Source organism: Coturnix japonica, chromosome 2 (genome assembly GCF_054131305.1).
Source record: "Coturnix japonica strain WE chromosome 2, WE-NBRP24, whole genome shotgun sequence".
In the NCBI taxonomy this organism is placed as follows: domain Eukaryota; kingdom Metazoa; phylum Chordata; class Aves; order Galliformes; family Phasianidae; genus Coturnix; species Coturnix japonica.
The window spans coordinates 69,588,610-69,605,649 of NC_140664.1; the positions used below are offsets into that span (position 1 = coordinate 69,588,610).

The window sequence follows — 17,040 nt, forward strand, 5'->3', positions numbered from 1 at the left end:
AGATCTGTGGTAATGCTTCAGCAGGTGGCAAAGGAAGTGCATGACTGCAAGAAGGAAGCTTTGCTACATCTACCTAGGAAGATTACTCTTGAAGAGGCAGCAGCTGGCAGAGCTAGACCCAGTACTGTCCTTCAGTTAGCAGGATCTCACTTAACAGCCATATGAAAAGGAAAAAGCCAGGGTGGTGTTGTTGCCTATCAGTCCGTCTAGTTGTGACAGATGCTGTAGAATCCTTTTCCCATTTACCAGCAGCCGAGAAGTTCAGCACTCATAGACCACAGTAATGCCTACGTGAAATGAGTATTTGCATGCTAAGTAACATTGAGGCACACTGTGTTAGCTCAGAGCAGCAGAAAAATATTTCAACTGTGTTGGTTTTTCCTGTTGTTATTTGTTTGTTTGTTTGTTTTACCTGCAGCTTAAGTGCATCTCGGGTTTATGAAGCAGATGCAGAAAGCAAAGTCAAGAAGAGAGAAAATGATGAGAAAAATGGCAATCAGAAGCAGACACCAGGGAAAACTCGTAAAATGCTCATGGCAGCTGTACAACAGAAACCGAGGGTGGGTCAAGAAACTATGACAGGATAGAAAGAGAATACTTATAGTAATTACTACTGTAAGTGGAACACAGAGAAAACAGCCCTCTAGGCCTATTATTATTTCTTGGGAATTCAGATGAACAGAAGATCTTCTCTGTAATCATCTCTTCAGTATTAATAGATATGGAGATTGGAGAACAGATAGGTAGATAAAGAGATAAAATTGTTGCCTTCCCCTTGTGCACAGGGAAGAAAATACATGACTTGCTCAGAAACTCAGCATTTAAGCAAACATACATGCTACTGTGATTTGATTATCCCGATACTTTCTGTTTTTTAACTCTTTATCAATGATGATGTATCCAGAAAGGTGCAGCACCAGGACCAGAAAGGGGAAACAAGTTTGTAAATGTGCACCTGGGTGTATGAGAGTGTTGGAGGTGACTCATAAGTAAATAGAACTCCTTCCCTTTTTTTTTTTTTTTTTCCCCAAAGCTACAATTAAGAGACTTCTGGAAAATTAGCAGGAGGAAAGCTAACATCCTCAACCATTTCTTTCATGCTATTTAATCCTAGAATAACCAGGCTTTTATGAAGTGTCCAAGAAGTATCCGATAATTTAGGGGGAGGAAATCAATGAGAGTAAACCTATGGTTTTCCAGTTTCTGGATCTCCTACTATGTGTGTCTGGCATCTTTTTTTTTCTTGCTTCACTCTGGTTTAAAAAATAATAATAATAATAACTTAAAGCCATAACTTGTTAGTATAATGAAAAAGAAATAGAATTGAAACATAGCTGATGCAAAATAAGTATGAGAAGCACTAATAAATAACACAACCAGCTAGTTTCCACTCATAAGCATGATAGGCACCAGAAATGGTTTTAAAAAGCAGTAGACAAATCTAAACTCTTTAAAAAATCCTTTTTATTGATTCATTACCATACAAAATTTATTCAAATTACACCCATCTGAAGTGGTAAGATCACAGCTAGAGAACAGGTCATCCTTTAATAAATCTATTTACAAAACTTGCCATAAAAGCTTTTTTTTGTTGTTGTATTTTTTCCTTTTTTTTTTTTTTTTTTACAGTATTTTACAGAATTTTTTTAAAACTAGCATACAATGCAAAGCTAAATTAGATTAGTATTTAGCCCACGCACATTGGGACAGGTGTTTAATTTGTACATAAAGAGATGGTCTGCATTAGTCTTCATTTTCTCTCCCCCCTTCAAAAGTGCCCCTTTGTCTCACAAATCTTCATGCTCACACAACTTTTACTTTCCTCTTCCACAAGACGGAAACTTTAAATTACTACAATTTTATTTACAGATCCACATCTAAAACAAACAAACAAAAAAAAACCAAAACAACAAAAAAAACAAAAAACAAAAAAAAAAAACCACCCAAACTCTTAAAAAATTACAAACCAGCTAAAAAATATTCTGGCAGTGTTTACAAGTTAAATCTATTATACAAAACTGCTTGATAACTAAAGTGTGAGTGGAAACATATATCAACTTAAATACAACTGCTGAATGATCTATGCACACATTTGTACATATAAACACACACTTAACACTGTTTAACAGTTCTTTACGTGTTGCCCTTTATACATTTGTTATATTCCAAAACTCACACAGTCATATAGTTTTCTTTTTAGTACTGTGGCTTCTTGCCTTTTCATGTGTGAGCTTTCATAGCAGCAACTCAATGGTACCAGAATACCTGCGTACATAATATTCTACTACAGTACAAATAGTACTAATTCTCTGAATATGTCAGATAAGCACAACAATAATGCAAACAAAAGGATTACACGGGCATCATCTAATCAACATTAATTTAGCCCAGAACGTGGCAACGTACTTTACACTCAAAAAAAAAAAAAAAAAGAAAAAAGAAAAAAAAAAGTAAGACTTCTTAGAATTCCTCTCACTTTCAGAAAAATAAATATTGGTATTATCCTATTCTACCAAAGATCTTCAAAAAAATAAATGCAATTCAGTTGATGTGGTACTTACAATTATGTACTTTGGGAAAGAAAAAAAAAAAATAGAAAAAAAAATAGTTCCATTTTGCTGGAGAAGAGAATTATAAAAAGCTGGAAGCAGAGGAAGCAAACCCACTGAGATAAATATGATATATTGAACAAAGCTTGGCATAAGTGTTTTCCATAGAGGGGAAAACCCACAGTGCATCTCTAGTAGGCACTTAACGCAAAGCCCCACTTAGTACCACAAAAAAATTATGTACCAGTTCTAATGCACACACTGGGGGCAGTGAAATCGAACTGTGCATCTTCGTTCTAGTTTAAAAAACAACAACCAACCAACACAAACTACTTTCACACACACATACACACACACACACAAGCAGTATTAAAAATCTGTGATTACTACGAGAAGTGGCAGAACTTCATACTTTTCAATATCCGCGATATACACTACATTTACAGTGTATTTTCTTTATTAAAAGCTTTTAAGGACGTAAGTATTTGACCTCATAATGAGACATTATATGCAGCTCAAAACGAGCGTTATGACAGCAATTTAAACATTCCCACAAGTAGCTGAAGAAGCTCAATTCGCACTTCTGCATTACTTCATATTTATGCTTACTGCAGTTACAATCCATGTTGTGACACTCAGAAGACATGCATTCTCTGCAGAAGGCACGACCTGAAATACTATTATAAAATTGTTCTTAGCGACTAAGCCAGTTCATTGAGCCCTTCTCCATTAACCCCACTTGTCATGGAAAGCAGAGACTCGGGGAGTGTGAATACAGAACTTCTATGGTCACCTGCTTGCCCTTGCTGACTCGCAAGGCACTGGAGCTTAGGGTCAAGGAGAAGACCTTTTCGTAGTATTCTAGGGAGAATTTCATTAAAATATCAGCAGCGTTCAAGAGCCTAGTTTATTCGATAATGCTATTTTATGGTAAGCAGGGGACAACAGAATGAATGGACATGTTCCAATTCCATTAAAAAACACAGATTAGATACGCACTTCATTTAAGAGAATCAGCTGTATATAAATTCATCCACCAACGAAGGAAGTTTCTCTAAATCATAAGCATCAAAGAGATCACTGATGCCTTCTTCATCCCCGAGGCTCAGCAAATAATCTTCCTGAAGCAGAGGAGGCAGCAAATTCACAAATGGTCCTTCAAAGTTTGAGGGAATTTGGTCCTCGGTCTGCTGTAGTAGGTTGGCTGGAGAAGCCAATGGAGAGATTGTTGCCATATTTACTGAGCAGTCACCTTGTCCTGAGTTAACAGAAGCCACTTCTGGAGAAGGGGAGAAAAAATAAAGATGATACACTGAATGCCATCAGAACTATTAGACCTGGATGACATAAAGTAACAACTGCATATAAGCCCATCATAAAACATCATTTAAGCAAAAAATGTCCTCGAGATCAGATATTTTGTAGCCTGTTTTTGACATCTTAACAAAGGGCTTCTCAGAAAAAATCTCAGGTTTCTATCAGCACTGATTTTTTTCCAGTTAAAAAACAAAATAAAAAATCCAAGATCTCAACAACTACTGAATAAGATGCATGAAGGATGACTTTCTTTGTTAGAGGAGCTCACAAACCTGAAGTACTCCCAAGTGCAACCCTTCTATGCAACAGATGTCATCAGTGACACTGTGCAGCTTTATATACCAATGCACAGAAATCTTTGGCTGGTGTTGAGAATGATCTCTGCTGCAGCCACCCTGTTTCAAAACACTGTAGGAACAATTCTTCTTTTTCCCCAATGTGTCACATACTTTGCTTACATAGCTCCATATCATATGCAAATACGACTCTTATTTTTAAACTCCTGTCAGAGAGAGGAAATGTTTTCCCCTGAATATACACTGGAGGAACATAGTGGATAATGGGTACCTCAGCTTGCCACTTCTTTAAAAATTAAAGCCAAAAAATAAAAGCTGTGTAGCAGAAGTAAAAACAAATAAACAAATAAATAAATCTTGTATAAAGCATGAAGGAAGACTTTTAGTATTAGAAAGTAATCATTTTACCTTTGGAAATGGTTTTGGAAATGTTTCCATTGTGGTCCTGACTATAGGTTTTCATTGGACTGAGAGCATCGTTTTCCTCTGGGCACAGATAAACTTCAATAGGTCCTTGAGTACTAGATAAATGTATCAGTGCACTCTGGTAACAGAACAAACGTCGGTAAGATGTTACAGCAACGAAGACCGCAGAACATTGAGACTCACAGTAAGTTCTTAAGGGGGTACAAGTAACAGAAGGTTTGAATGTGTCTTTTTACTAATCAAAACAATGCGAAGTTCAACATACAGCTGTGAAGACACGAAAGGCTTCTAAGATTTGTGCACTAACACAAAAAAAAAGAGAAGTCCATCGTGTGTTGCATCATAACCAGAGTTATAAAGGACTGAACTCCTAACAATTTCCAATGCCCACAATAACCTGGAGTATTCTGGTGGAACAGAACTACGGTATCTAAGTCATTATTTCTAACACTGATATTGGATGTATCTGTGTAAACACTTCTGCTTCAAAAAGGTGTCAGAACAACCTTTAAAAAAAGAAAATCTTTGGTACTGATTCACACTGAAATCAAACAGCTGAAAGTTCACCCGTTTGCCTGGGGGATGCTTTTCCAAACAACAACAAAAGCATTTTCATCAATAAAGCCTGTTTAGAAATGCACTTCTGCTCCCCCCTCAAAGAAGCAAAGGAAGCAACTCTAGTTTTAAAGATGCTCCCAACAGCAGGATCTCTTAATTCATTTCAACTAGTTTTCTTAGCTTTCACACAATGATGCAATAAAGCGAAGTGGTATATTGCAGACAGACAGAACATCTCCAAAGTTGTTCATAGTGTCACGAGGAAAAAATAATAAATGCCTCTAGTTAAACATAAGCCTGCTCTGGCTGTATTACATTAATAGAGTTAAAAACAAAAACAAACATGAATTCAGATGTTGTATGCTTCTTGGCAGGTTTAATTAAAATGCATTTGATTGTGTACTTTGACAAAATGTTCTTCATGTTATTTATGCTTTGGCAGTTATATGGCACTGTAGGCAGCATTTCAGATACAGAGAACGAGAACAAGAACCTCAGGGCACAGATAACAGCTAGGAATACTTAGAGTGATGCTGTATGTAATTAGAGAGCAGGAGTTGGAGAACATACAGTTGGGTGACTGAGGTATGCAAAAAAAAGTCACTGAAATATAACTGCAAATGAAAGAAATAAACAGGACTCCTACTGCCTAAAAAAAGTTAAATGAGTGAGCTATATAGGATAAGGGAGTGAGGGTATATAGGATAAGAGAGGTCTGGGTACTACTTTTAATCATGGTGTGCCTCTCTCTTTACCTGTCTGATTTCACTCAAAAATGTAAGTGTAATGCTTAGGGGAAAGAAACAGAATTCTTTACATATACAGATAGATACTGATAAAAGAGAAGTGACAGCATGGAGTCTGTTACTGCCTGCCCAGGAGCAGGTAGCTCTGAGATAATGGAATCAGCGCAGTGATGGTGACAAAGGAATAACACAGGGGAACGTACACAGCACAGAGGATTTTGTGCTTTAGCCTCATCTCTAAATGCTCTCCAAGTGAAGAAATAAGATGTTTTTTGACTCTCTAAAGCTGTGGCACACGTAGAGCATTTACATTTGCCCAACATACATGGGTCTGCCATGTTATCTGGGAGCTGTAAAGCAGCACACTTTTGCCACCAAAAGCTAAAATCCCAGGAGCAGCTAAATCTTGTGGCTCATAAGACATGAGAAACGATGTGAAGCTGCTCCCTGTGGATATTTTCAAAGCAAAGCCACCAGAAGCATTTTTCACTGTAACTGTAATGTCAGAGAAAGGAAGTGAGAAGTGACTAATTCACCTGGATATCTACCTGAAATAAAAAACAAAGTGAGGAAAATAGAATGAGAGCCGGACATCCTATAGACAAAAGCTGGCACTGAGAGACAGACTGTGGCCTAAGCACTGTGGCCTAAGCAGCAAGAGGCAAAAGAGGAGAGATAGAGATGAACATGGGCAGCTTCTGAAGTCTTTAAATAGAAAAGGGAACCTCCAACCTCTACACATTTTACAGTAATAAAAAAAAGTGTGCTAGCAGAATGTAAGACATTCTACATAGATGTGTTAATATATATTTCAATAGAGAGGATGATGGAAGAAGGAGAAATCAGAAAAGATTCTAGGAATGAAACACAAGCTTCAGCAATAGCTTTATTAGTTCAGAGAATCCTACATGAAAACATGTTTCTCTTCTAAATAGGATATCAGTAATACAAGACAGTGAGATGTTTAAGACTTTAATTTATCCCTGAACTAAAAGACTAAAACTACTTAAAGCTAGAAAAATAATAGTCAAAAGTCTTAAGGGAAAGGTTTTACAGGAATGTTCAACCACTGAAGAAGAACCCATTATTTACATAGAGAACGGCAAAAGAGAATAAGTTGTAAATAGCGTTGATTACTCTGAAGGGAAGTCTGGAACTAAGAGAAGAAGATCGAATAAAGATTACTTTGTGTAAAATTATTGTTTAAGATTCACCTTTTTTAAAAAACACCTGAAGTTTTTGAGACAGATGATTACAGAATTGTATGCCAACAGGATTCAACTTGGGCACAGTTTTTACAGTAAAGCATGGTGTACACTTACTCCATGTATAGAATAATGAACAGAATAACCCACGTTCTCCTTACCTCCACTGGGTCAGGCACTTCAAGTCTTGTTTCTGGAGGAGCTTTCACAACTATAACAGTTTGGTCTTTAAGGCCACTAATTTTTCGAATATCTTGGTATGTCACATAAGCTAATGTAATCACATTAAGGAATTTTCCAACCCAGATTACAATATGTTTAGGCTATTAGAAGAGGTAACATTTTTTGAACTGCTTTTCCACCTTCTCACAGCTTTCTTACTCTGAGCCCCAGGTTTCCTGTCCTCTGCACTGGTTGCAAAACAAGTGTGAGAGAACTTTCATCCAACACAAAAAGCACAAAAAAAACCAAGCAAAGTTTTGGCCCTACCTAAACACAAGGAAAAAGAAAACATCTTCAGAAGCAGAGACTCTGTCTGTCAAGGTTAAGCGCCATTAAACAATCCCATGGCTTCAATTATATAAGCTAAAGATGGCACAGAGGTACAATCAGATCCATCCTCAGGTTTAGCATTTTTGCTTCCCTTCCTCACTAATTGCTAGTATTACTGGCAAACTTAAGAGTAACAGAAGGATTCCGGGGACTACACTCTCCTACATGCTAATGCCCATGGCGATCTTTCCTCACCCAGCTGCTGGCTCCCCAGAGGATGAAGTGCAGGGGTCTCTACCCAGTCACTGCTTGAAAAAATAGGGAATCATAATACTCAGTGTTGTCTCACTTAAAGCTCTATGCTGACCAACCTTTTGTCTGAGGACAGTGCTGACCCTATTCCCCAGGCCACTCGGCAATCTTGCTTTCATGTCTACATTGTTCAGATTACTTCCTACTGATGCTCCCACATACTTATTTCCTAAGAATAAGTCCAGATTATTAAATGGTCTTTAAGAAATACTATTTAAAGTAATAAAATCTTTCATATCAGTATTCATTAAAATATTCTCTGTTGCTAGTAGGTAGGAAATCTATTGAAAGCGAGAACTGCTTAATTACAAGAGGTTTTAGCAGACAAAATACCAGAAGCCATGTAAGCCTTATACATTTGAGTAATGCTATTACATTAAACAATCTAGTCTAAAATAGACATTCTGAGAGTTCACAAAACCTTTATATATATTTCATTGTAGACTCTCAAATCAGATAAACTTGAATATATTTTTGCAAGCTTCATACTAAACTGACTCTCAGCTTTACTTTTCCACTCTGTGCCTGTAATGTACAAACACAGCTTAATGCAGTACATGCATTACATAGCGAGTGTACACTCATGGACACACACAACCCTGTTGGTCTGTAAAGACTTCGTCTCCCCACCTTTTGCACATGTAGAATGGGATGTGATTTAGGCTGGAAACAGTCTAAGAAGCACAGGGGTTTGGATGCTGTCACTCATTAATCAGCCGAATTCTTGGTTCTGCTTTAGGCTACTTCATATACTGCTTTTTTTGGTTGGCATTTCTGAAGTATTACAGGTGCAAGTGTGGTTTAAGTAACTTTTAGATAAAAATACATTGAAACCAGTTAGCCAACCTGTGGAATTATCTGATGATTTGTATCATGTTACTGGAAAGAATTCTTCTGGTGTTAAAGGAGCAGCAAGGAAACTGATCCTTGCTGAGGTTTTGGCCAAAAAGGATATCTCTGATTCTCTGAGTCCTCTGTTAGCAGCTTCAGGTCCAGTGTGCAGCTTTGGATTAGCTCATCCAGTTTCTTCTCTTCCTGAGTCAGTTCAGTTACCTCCTTCGTGAGGCCTTGACGCTGTGCCATCATGCCGCCATCCTCTGACAGACTGCAGCCCCTATGAATCCAGAGAACAAAGACATCATTTGAACATTTGTAAAACTAGACACCACACCACAGGAAAATGAAAAAGCAGAGTTAGACACTGCAAAACAATTTCTTAGTCCTTTTTCCCTGCTCATTGTGTATCAACACAAACCACACTTTCCAGAAAAATAACCTTTTAATTTTGACAGTTTTGTCTTGGAACTGCCAGCAAGATGGAAAAGTTGGATGTTGTAAAGCAGTCTTGCTTCTAACACCCCTCTCCTCTAACTACACCTTGAAAAAGAGTGAGGACAACAGCATGTAAAGAGAAGTACATAAAAACTTCTTCCATCTGCAGAAACAAATTAGCTAACCCACCTTTCAGACAAAATGTGGAGTTATAATTTCCCTGACAAACACTACTTATATGCTGAAAATCTGCCTCAATTAATTGGAAAAAAATAAAAGCTTTATATTGATAGAAGACATTCTGGATCATTGCTTGGAGCAAAGCGCTATAATAGAAGGTGGGAGACGTTGCTACGCCATAACAGTGAAACCAGCCAGGAGGAATGGAAAAGGATAATGAATGCTCACATCCACTGAATGTTGTTTTTGGATTTTTTCTTAATGAGATGGATGCCTTCCAGTACATTGGTGATATCGTAAATCCTCCTTTTTTGCACCTTGAGGACCTCTGCCGCTCTGTTCAAATCTAAAACTCCATCGGGAGATTGGCTCAGCAGCTGAATGAACTTCTTTGTAAGGAGGCCAAGTGATGTATCATACCGAGTCTTTTCTGAAGGAGATTTTGGGGCTTGGAAAGAAAAAAACAAAAAACCAACAGACAAATCAGTTTTCTCATATTAGTTCCGAAAGCAGCATCCAGTAGTGAAAGGATACATATTACAGACATTTCTTTCATTTTTACTAAGGAAATCTCTCAAACCGCTGCTTTAAGAGGCAGCTCACCGCTGGCTATTTGTTTGTATTTCAAGATGTACTTTTCCCAAAAATCACAGGTACATGAGCAAATACTTTTTTTTTTTTCAATGCAAATATTTCCATTACTCTGACAGCTGCGTATAGCAAAAATCTACTCAGGCTTTTGCTATGTGAATTCTTAACAGTATTTTTAGAATCTATTTATCCTGGCAGCAACATTTAAAAAAAAAAAAAAAAAAAAACAGAAAATACACCCAATCATTCTTCTCCATCAGGCTGATAGCCAGCTCTCATCAGGGTTGGATTTTTCCCTCTTGTAAGAGAAGTGCTTCTCATGCAATTGAACAAGACTTAGGTGTACTTCAGTGGGAGAACAAAAATGACAGATTCCATCTGTGCCAGTCTTCCTGATTTACGAAGAGCTCAAGTGAATTAGATGAGATTGACATGAGATGCAATTGATAATCATTTCTCCTTAACCAAACAATGTTCAAACTAAGCAACAATATTCACTTCTATTAAGTAAGAAGTCAGCAAACAGTTGGAATCTTACGATTCTCTATTTTCATATGCAAATGCAACATCAATATGTTTAATAGATGGGCTTTTAGGAGTTAAAATACATAGATCAGAAAAAAAAAAAAATCAATTCTAAACATTCAAGGCTTTTCTGACAAGGGAAATAAAACAACTGCTGTTATAATTCTGCTGGGTTGAAGTTTCCCCATTGGAAGATTGTATGGGAAATTGGTAATCACAACCTGAACCTCTGATTAATCAGCTGAGGCAAGTGTCGGGTCAGCTGTGGGAGCACAGGTGAGAGTAATTCAGCTGTGCTCCTGGAAGGGGTGGAGCTTGACTCCACTTACTCTAGACCTCATTTAAGGGCTGACCACCACTAAGGCAGCATCTCTTGGATATTGCTCCTTGGTGGAGACTGTCTCAGTGGTTCCCAGCAGACTGAAGGCTTACATATGGGTGAGTTTTTCCCTGTAAATAACCTTTTGGCTATTTACCACTATCATCTTTCCATTTCTGTCACCATACTGAAGATCATCGCTGTTATCAAAACAGTCTCTGTACTTCTCAAACCTTTTGTTGCATTAGGTTAGGTGAAGTGTTGTACAGGATGGATCTTTGGCAGATCTGGTAGCCATTTTCATGTTTTCAAGGTTCAGGTCCCACACTTACTTGTAAAAGTCAGTCTAAACTGACATCCTACCTAAAAGCAAAACTTTAGACTGCCATTGTAAAGAACATGATAGCATTAGGTCCCTTGCCTTGTTCAGCCCAGAGCAAAGGGGCTGAGGGAAGGACTCATGGTGGCCTGCAGCTCCTCAGGAGGGGAGCAGAGGGTCAGTGCTGAGCTCAGCTCTCTGGTGGCAGAAACAGGACCCAGGGAATAGCACAGGGCTGCGTCAGGGGAGGGTCAGGTGGGGGTTAGGAAAAGATTCTTCACTGACTGTGGGAATACAAGAAAAGCTGTTCAGAGCAGCAGCTGTGGAGCAAGATAAACAGCATGAGAACCAAGGACACCTTTGCAAGGAGAAGAAGGGTCTCACAACTCTGATTGGATATGTGCCTGCATGGACAGTTGAAAAGTGTTTTGTAGAATGCTTTGTTGACATGTAAAGGTGGTTGGGAAAGTTGTAAGGGCGAATGGGAAAGTTAGAAAATAACAACTTGTGAAGGTATAGAAGGGATGTGAGAACTTGTAATAAACGATTTGGATCATTCATATCTGAGTCCGTGCCTCAAATGCTGCAACTGACATGGTCATTAGTGCCTGGGACAGGCTCCCCAGGGTCACAGCCCCAAGCCATAGAAATCAAGAAGCATTTGGACGATACCCTCAGACAGAGGGTTTGAATTCTGGGTGGTCCCACATGGAGCTAGAATTTGGACACTGTGATCCTTGGGGTTCCCTTCCTCATGGGATAATCTATGATTCCATCATTAACTTAGCAATGCAGCATGTTTGCTGATATCAAGCTAGCAAAGTTAAAAAAAAATACATAGCATGCTACATAGCATACTACAAATGCCCTTACTTTTTGGACTATCTGGACTTCTTGTTGCAGCTCTTCCTTTTCCCTTTGGAGTCTTTAGTCCTTCAGCAAGGTACTGGTGGCCACTTTCTCCCAGCTCCAGCCTTCGTTTTGCCTGTTCAAACAAACAAACCAAGGTGTTAATGAGAGCATTTTATTTCATCAAACAGAATATTGGCTCAATGGGAAAGGCAGACAGCAGAGAACTTTTCACAGAACCTGTAGGCATAGGTTTTACCCCACATTCATCATGAGGACATGTGAATATTTACTGTAATCCCAATGCGTACTAAATATTTCACTGTCAAAGGAGAGACCAATGGTTTTGTTTAAAACATTCAACAGATCTTTAAATTCTAAAACACTTGTGAAACCTTCACCCAAATTGAAAACATTCCAGTTAGGAAAGCTAAAGCCAATCTCTCAAGTACACAAATACATATACCCACACAGCTACATTTCTATTGAAAAGAATCGTAGCTATATTATATCCATATTGTATCCATACAACTTTGAGCACGGGTAGCAGTAGCGCAGGTTAAATTCTTCCTTTGCCATTTGAAACAATGGCTTTGAGAGGACCAGAAAATTCCAGTATTATCAACTTTCCATCAGTGAAATACTACACAACATATCAAGAGAGGAACTAGATAACTGTTCTCCTCTGCCTGTCAGCAATTTTTCTCTTAACCAGAGTGGTTGTGTTTTCAATGATTTCAAATTTGCATTAAAGCTACATACAAGGAACCAAGGTGGATCAAGAGTAGTATCAGAAAGATGATGCCTGAAGATCTACTGGACATTCCATTCAACTCAAAGGAAAACTGTGTTCAATGTTTGGATTTTAGAAAAATAATTAAACTGCTTAACTGTGCAACACACAAACTGCAACAAAAACTACCATTGATAGGAATTTTCTTCCTAGACAGAAGCACAACCTGCTGTCTTTGGAAACAATTCATAACTCTTCCATACCGCTCAAGTTACTGAAATTTGATATAGGGATATTTGATAGTCTAAGAATAGAAAGAACATTCCCTGAGTAGATAGAAAAGAGTAAAAAGAAGTTTTATACCTAATGAAGTCTACCCAAATAACTCTCCGTGAAGAATATCATTTATTCAATCAATTTGAAAAACTCAAGAGTACATTCTTTGCTCATTCTTTAGACTTGCTGCTAAGAGTAACATCATACCCTGCTCCTTAGTGAACAAAAATGAAGTAATACATTCTGCTATGGAGTTGTAAGACAGATATTTCTGTACTGGCCATGTAGTTTATGCATTTTACTTTGGTTTGTGACCTACAGAAGGCTCCAAATAAGTTAATTTATATGTATTTGGTTTTGGATAGCTGACATACTTTTGCTGGACACTGTTTGAAAACCTCAGACTTGTTAAAAGGTGAGTTAAAGCACACAAAACATATAAACCTACAGACTAACTGCATGAGTGCTGAAGACATTCTTTTCTGTTTTGCATGGAGGGGTGAAGCACTAAGTCATCAGTGACAGAGCAGAACAGAACTACCTACATCCACCAAGCCAACACAGGCACCATGTTCCCACCCTCAGGTGGCCCATCAGCAGCCACCTTCTAAACGTGTGAGATCTCTCTGCTCATCTCCACAATACATCAGTTCTATAATCCAAAGACTTATTTGAAAAGGTCAACTGGGGGCTGGATGTGATGATCTCAAGGTTCCATTCCAATCCTTGGGATTCTGTGAACAGTTATCAAATGTGTTCAGCTAATATTTTAGACAATGTAATTGGATTAAATTAAGATTACAGCTATTCCAATGGGAAAAATACATTCCACTATTTTTCTTTTCAAACTAAGTGGTTTGCCAGCCTGCAAACTGTAAGAGAAAAGAAAGGAGGGGTGAAAAGGAAACAATTCAGAGTGTGGGAATAGTAGGCCAAAGGGATACAATTAAAGATAAAAGAGAATCTCAAAACCAGGTGTGAAAAGGAGGGAAAACGCTAAAGACTAAAAATCCAGAGCTTTGCAGCAACTCTACCCACCAGAAAAACAAACAAACAAAAACCCTCAAGTTTGGACTAAATATCAAAACTGTGTCTGAACTTGTCTTGTAACACATGAGCAACAGAATTTTGCCCTTGCTTTTGTGGTTTAAACACTTGAAACTTTCTCCTGTGAACTTCAAACAATTGGATTTGGTAGGTAGAGAACATAAACATCATCCTGTGGCTGGGCACAGCAGCACAAGCCCAGCTGGGTATATATGGGTGTACTGCAAGCAACATGATATCATTAGTCTCACTATATAGAGAGATACAGAGCAAAATATTTCAGAAGAGTTTAGAACAGCTTAGTGAAATTACCAAGAAGCAATTTTCAGAAATATTTTGGAATGTTTCATTTCTGGCCAGATGTTACACATCACTCAGCAAGCAATTTCTTCCCCTTCCTGTTTTACAAACTTCATAATTGATAAGATCCAGGACTGAAGTGGTACTGTGTGTCACTTTCTTCTTCCCCACGTTACAAGCCAAAGATTTTCAGGTGCCTTTTCTTTGCTCTGGAGTTTTTGGGTAATTCACATTTTCTTTCCCACCTCCAAAATTATTCATAGTGCTTTCAAATACAAGACTTCCCCTGAGAAATGTCAACAGCAAGTGGTAGAATCATAACCATTTTAAAAATTACAGATTCATAGAATCATAGAACAGCCTGGGTTGAAAAGGACCACAATGATTATCCAGTTTCAACCCCCTGCTACGTGCAGAGTCACCAACGAGCAGACCAGGCTGCTCAGAGCCATATCCAGCCTGGCCTTGAATGCCTTCAGGAATGGGGCATCCACAGCCTCCTTGAGCAACCTGTTCCAGTGTGTCACCACCCTCTGTGTGAAAAACTTCCTCCTAATATCTAGCCTGAACCTCCCCGTCTCAGTTTAAAACCATTCCCCCTTGTCCTATCACTGTCCACCCTCGTAAACAGTCATTCCCTCTCCTGTTTATACACTCCCTTCAAGTACTGGAAGGGAGTTTGTGTAACTTATTTCTGCTGAAGCACAATATCCATTATTTGCACAAATTGGGTATAATTTGCACTTATTTGCATTGCTTCCTCAGTCATAGCATGCAGATCCTTTCGATAGAGCACGCAGAATCTGACCATAAGCACCAAGACAAAGGACACCAGCACAAAGCAACAGAGAAAGACAGACAGCAAGAACGTGTTTGGTATCAGCTGATCTGACTCTGCTGCTTCTTCCAGTACCACAAGCAATTGCTGATACAGATACAACTAGGGATCCACCACTCAGCGCAGATCACTAGGAACAGGTGGCACGTCAGGTCTGATATAGTTATGCCCTTTTAGCTTCAACCATCACTGAATACGAAAGCAAACAAACTAAACAAACAGCAAACAGATACCCACCACAATTAATCCCAGAGGCAAAATTACAAGAGTATCTTCAAAGGAACATTTGGCTTTATAGGAAAGCAGTTTAGAAATTACTGGGATAAGCCAAGTATTTTCAAGTAGGCAGAACCTGATGCAACTCACTTTATAGGCTGAGACAGCCTGAAAGATTAACTTGTAGGAACAGGTTGGAGGCAGGTACTCTTGCAGAAGACCCAACCCAGCACTGAGGGCTGCTGAGCGGGAGCAGTGGGCACCTCTTTTCCCTCTTGGCATTTGCATGGCTTCACTTTCATATTACACAGTAGCAATTAAAAAAAAAAAAAAAGAAAGAAAAAAAAAGCCAGAGTGTTACCCTGTAAGAGCACAACAAAGTGCTCAGTGTTAGGCAACAGCCAGCATGGGGTTTTGCGAAGACAGCAGAGAAGGAAGTGCAGCAGTGGGTAACAGCCAGCATCAGCTTTTGAAGGCTGAACTGTGTGAAACCAAAGCTTTTTTTCTTTGAGAGGGTTTGAGGGAAGAAGAGCAAAAAACATCTTCTAATTCTTTCCAGTGACAAAACCGCAGAGCAAAACTTTGCCAAACTATGTGTGTTGAAATTTTTCCTGCTAGATGTCTCCCTCAGCTTCTTCACTGGATGTGAAGCAGTTGCAAAGTCTGCAGGAGACAGACCTAAGATAAACTATGATCTGAAATAATCCCATCCAGAGCAGGACACATCTCATGCCCCTGCTCATATCCTTCAGAACATAGTAGAGCAGCAGCTCTCTCAGTTGTATCAAAACAGACAAAAGTTGAACCCTGAATAGGAACAAGATTAAAATGGCACAAATTCTACTGAGATGGGAGTAGAAAATAATATAACCCACTCCAAGAAACTGGGCTGAGAAGTCACAAAGCAACGTCAGTTTGAGGTTATCCAGGCATAGAAAATAGGGAGACTGAGAATGACCAAGCATGGTGAGGATGGAGTTATGCACAGAAATGATAGCTGCAGAAGCAAGTCAGAGAAATGTATTTGAGCACTCAGCTGAGCCACTGCTGGTGACTTGGAGCAAGGACCAAGCTGAGCAGGTTAAGTAAGAGCAGATGACTAAGCCTCACGTTGGCTGTAGAAGATATTACAATTGCTAGGAGCAGATAAAATGGCAGCTTTTCTGTATGCCGCCACAAGGCAGATATTGCTGGGGAGGGGATCCAAGCCTACCCAGACAGCACAGATAAATGTTGGCTGCAGCAAGAAAGCCATCATACAAATGCTACATTCAGTTTCGATAGGCATTTCTTTACATCTTCAAAATTAAGCAATCACTTTAAAACACAATTTAGAAGCAGAAGTTCTGAGGCATGAATTCTAGATAGTTGTTCCAGAGGTCAAGAGCTGCAGAGAAGAAAGCAAGAATCTTGAAAGCATAAATTAAGCCAGAGCTTGATGGTGAAGGAATACAGGAGAAGAACCAAAGGAAAAAGACACCTCTGGATGAATTCACAGGACTATTGATAAGCCAAGAAAATTCCTCCTTCACCGACTGAGGAGATACAGCCCCTTCTTTGTGAAGATGTTCAACCACACCATCTCTAATATGTGAGGGCCAAGGTGAGCATCTAGCAAACAGCATAACTTTTACACCAGGAAACACCAGAAAATAGGATAAGGGGCAAAGAGGA

General features: G+C 38.8%; 1 protein-coding gene across 2 annotated transcripts in view; it reads right to left on the reverse strand.

The window, feature by feature from the left end:
- Positions 1-1,442: 1,442 nt before the first annotated feature.
- The window catches only part of E2F3 (E2F transcription factor 3), a 40,849-nt gene continuing 25,251 nt past the window's right edge, over positions 1,443-17,040 (reverse strand). For both annotated transcript variants that reach the window (XM_085540132.1, XM_085540135.1), the window contains exons 2-7: positions 11,981-12,092; positions 9,582-9,801; positions 8,855-9,015; positions 7,259-7,371; positions 4,571-4,706; positions 1,443-3,828 (exon numbers count right to left, since the gene is read on the reverse strand). In XM_085540132.1, coding sequence (XP_085396258.1) covers positions 3,563-3,828; positions 4,571-4,706; positions 7,259-7,371; positions 8,855-9,015; positions 9,582-9,801; positions 11,981-12,092 — 1,008 coding nt within the window. In that variant the 3' untranslated portion in view covers positions 1,443-3,562. The remainder of the gene's footprint in view (positions 3,829-4,570; positions 4,707-7,258; positions 7,372-8,854; positions 9,016-9,581; positions 9,802-11,980; positions 12,093-17,040) is intronic.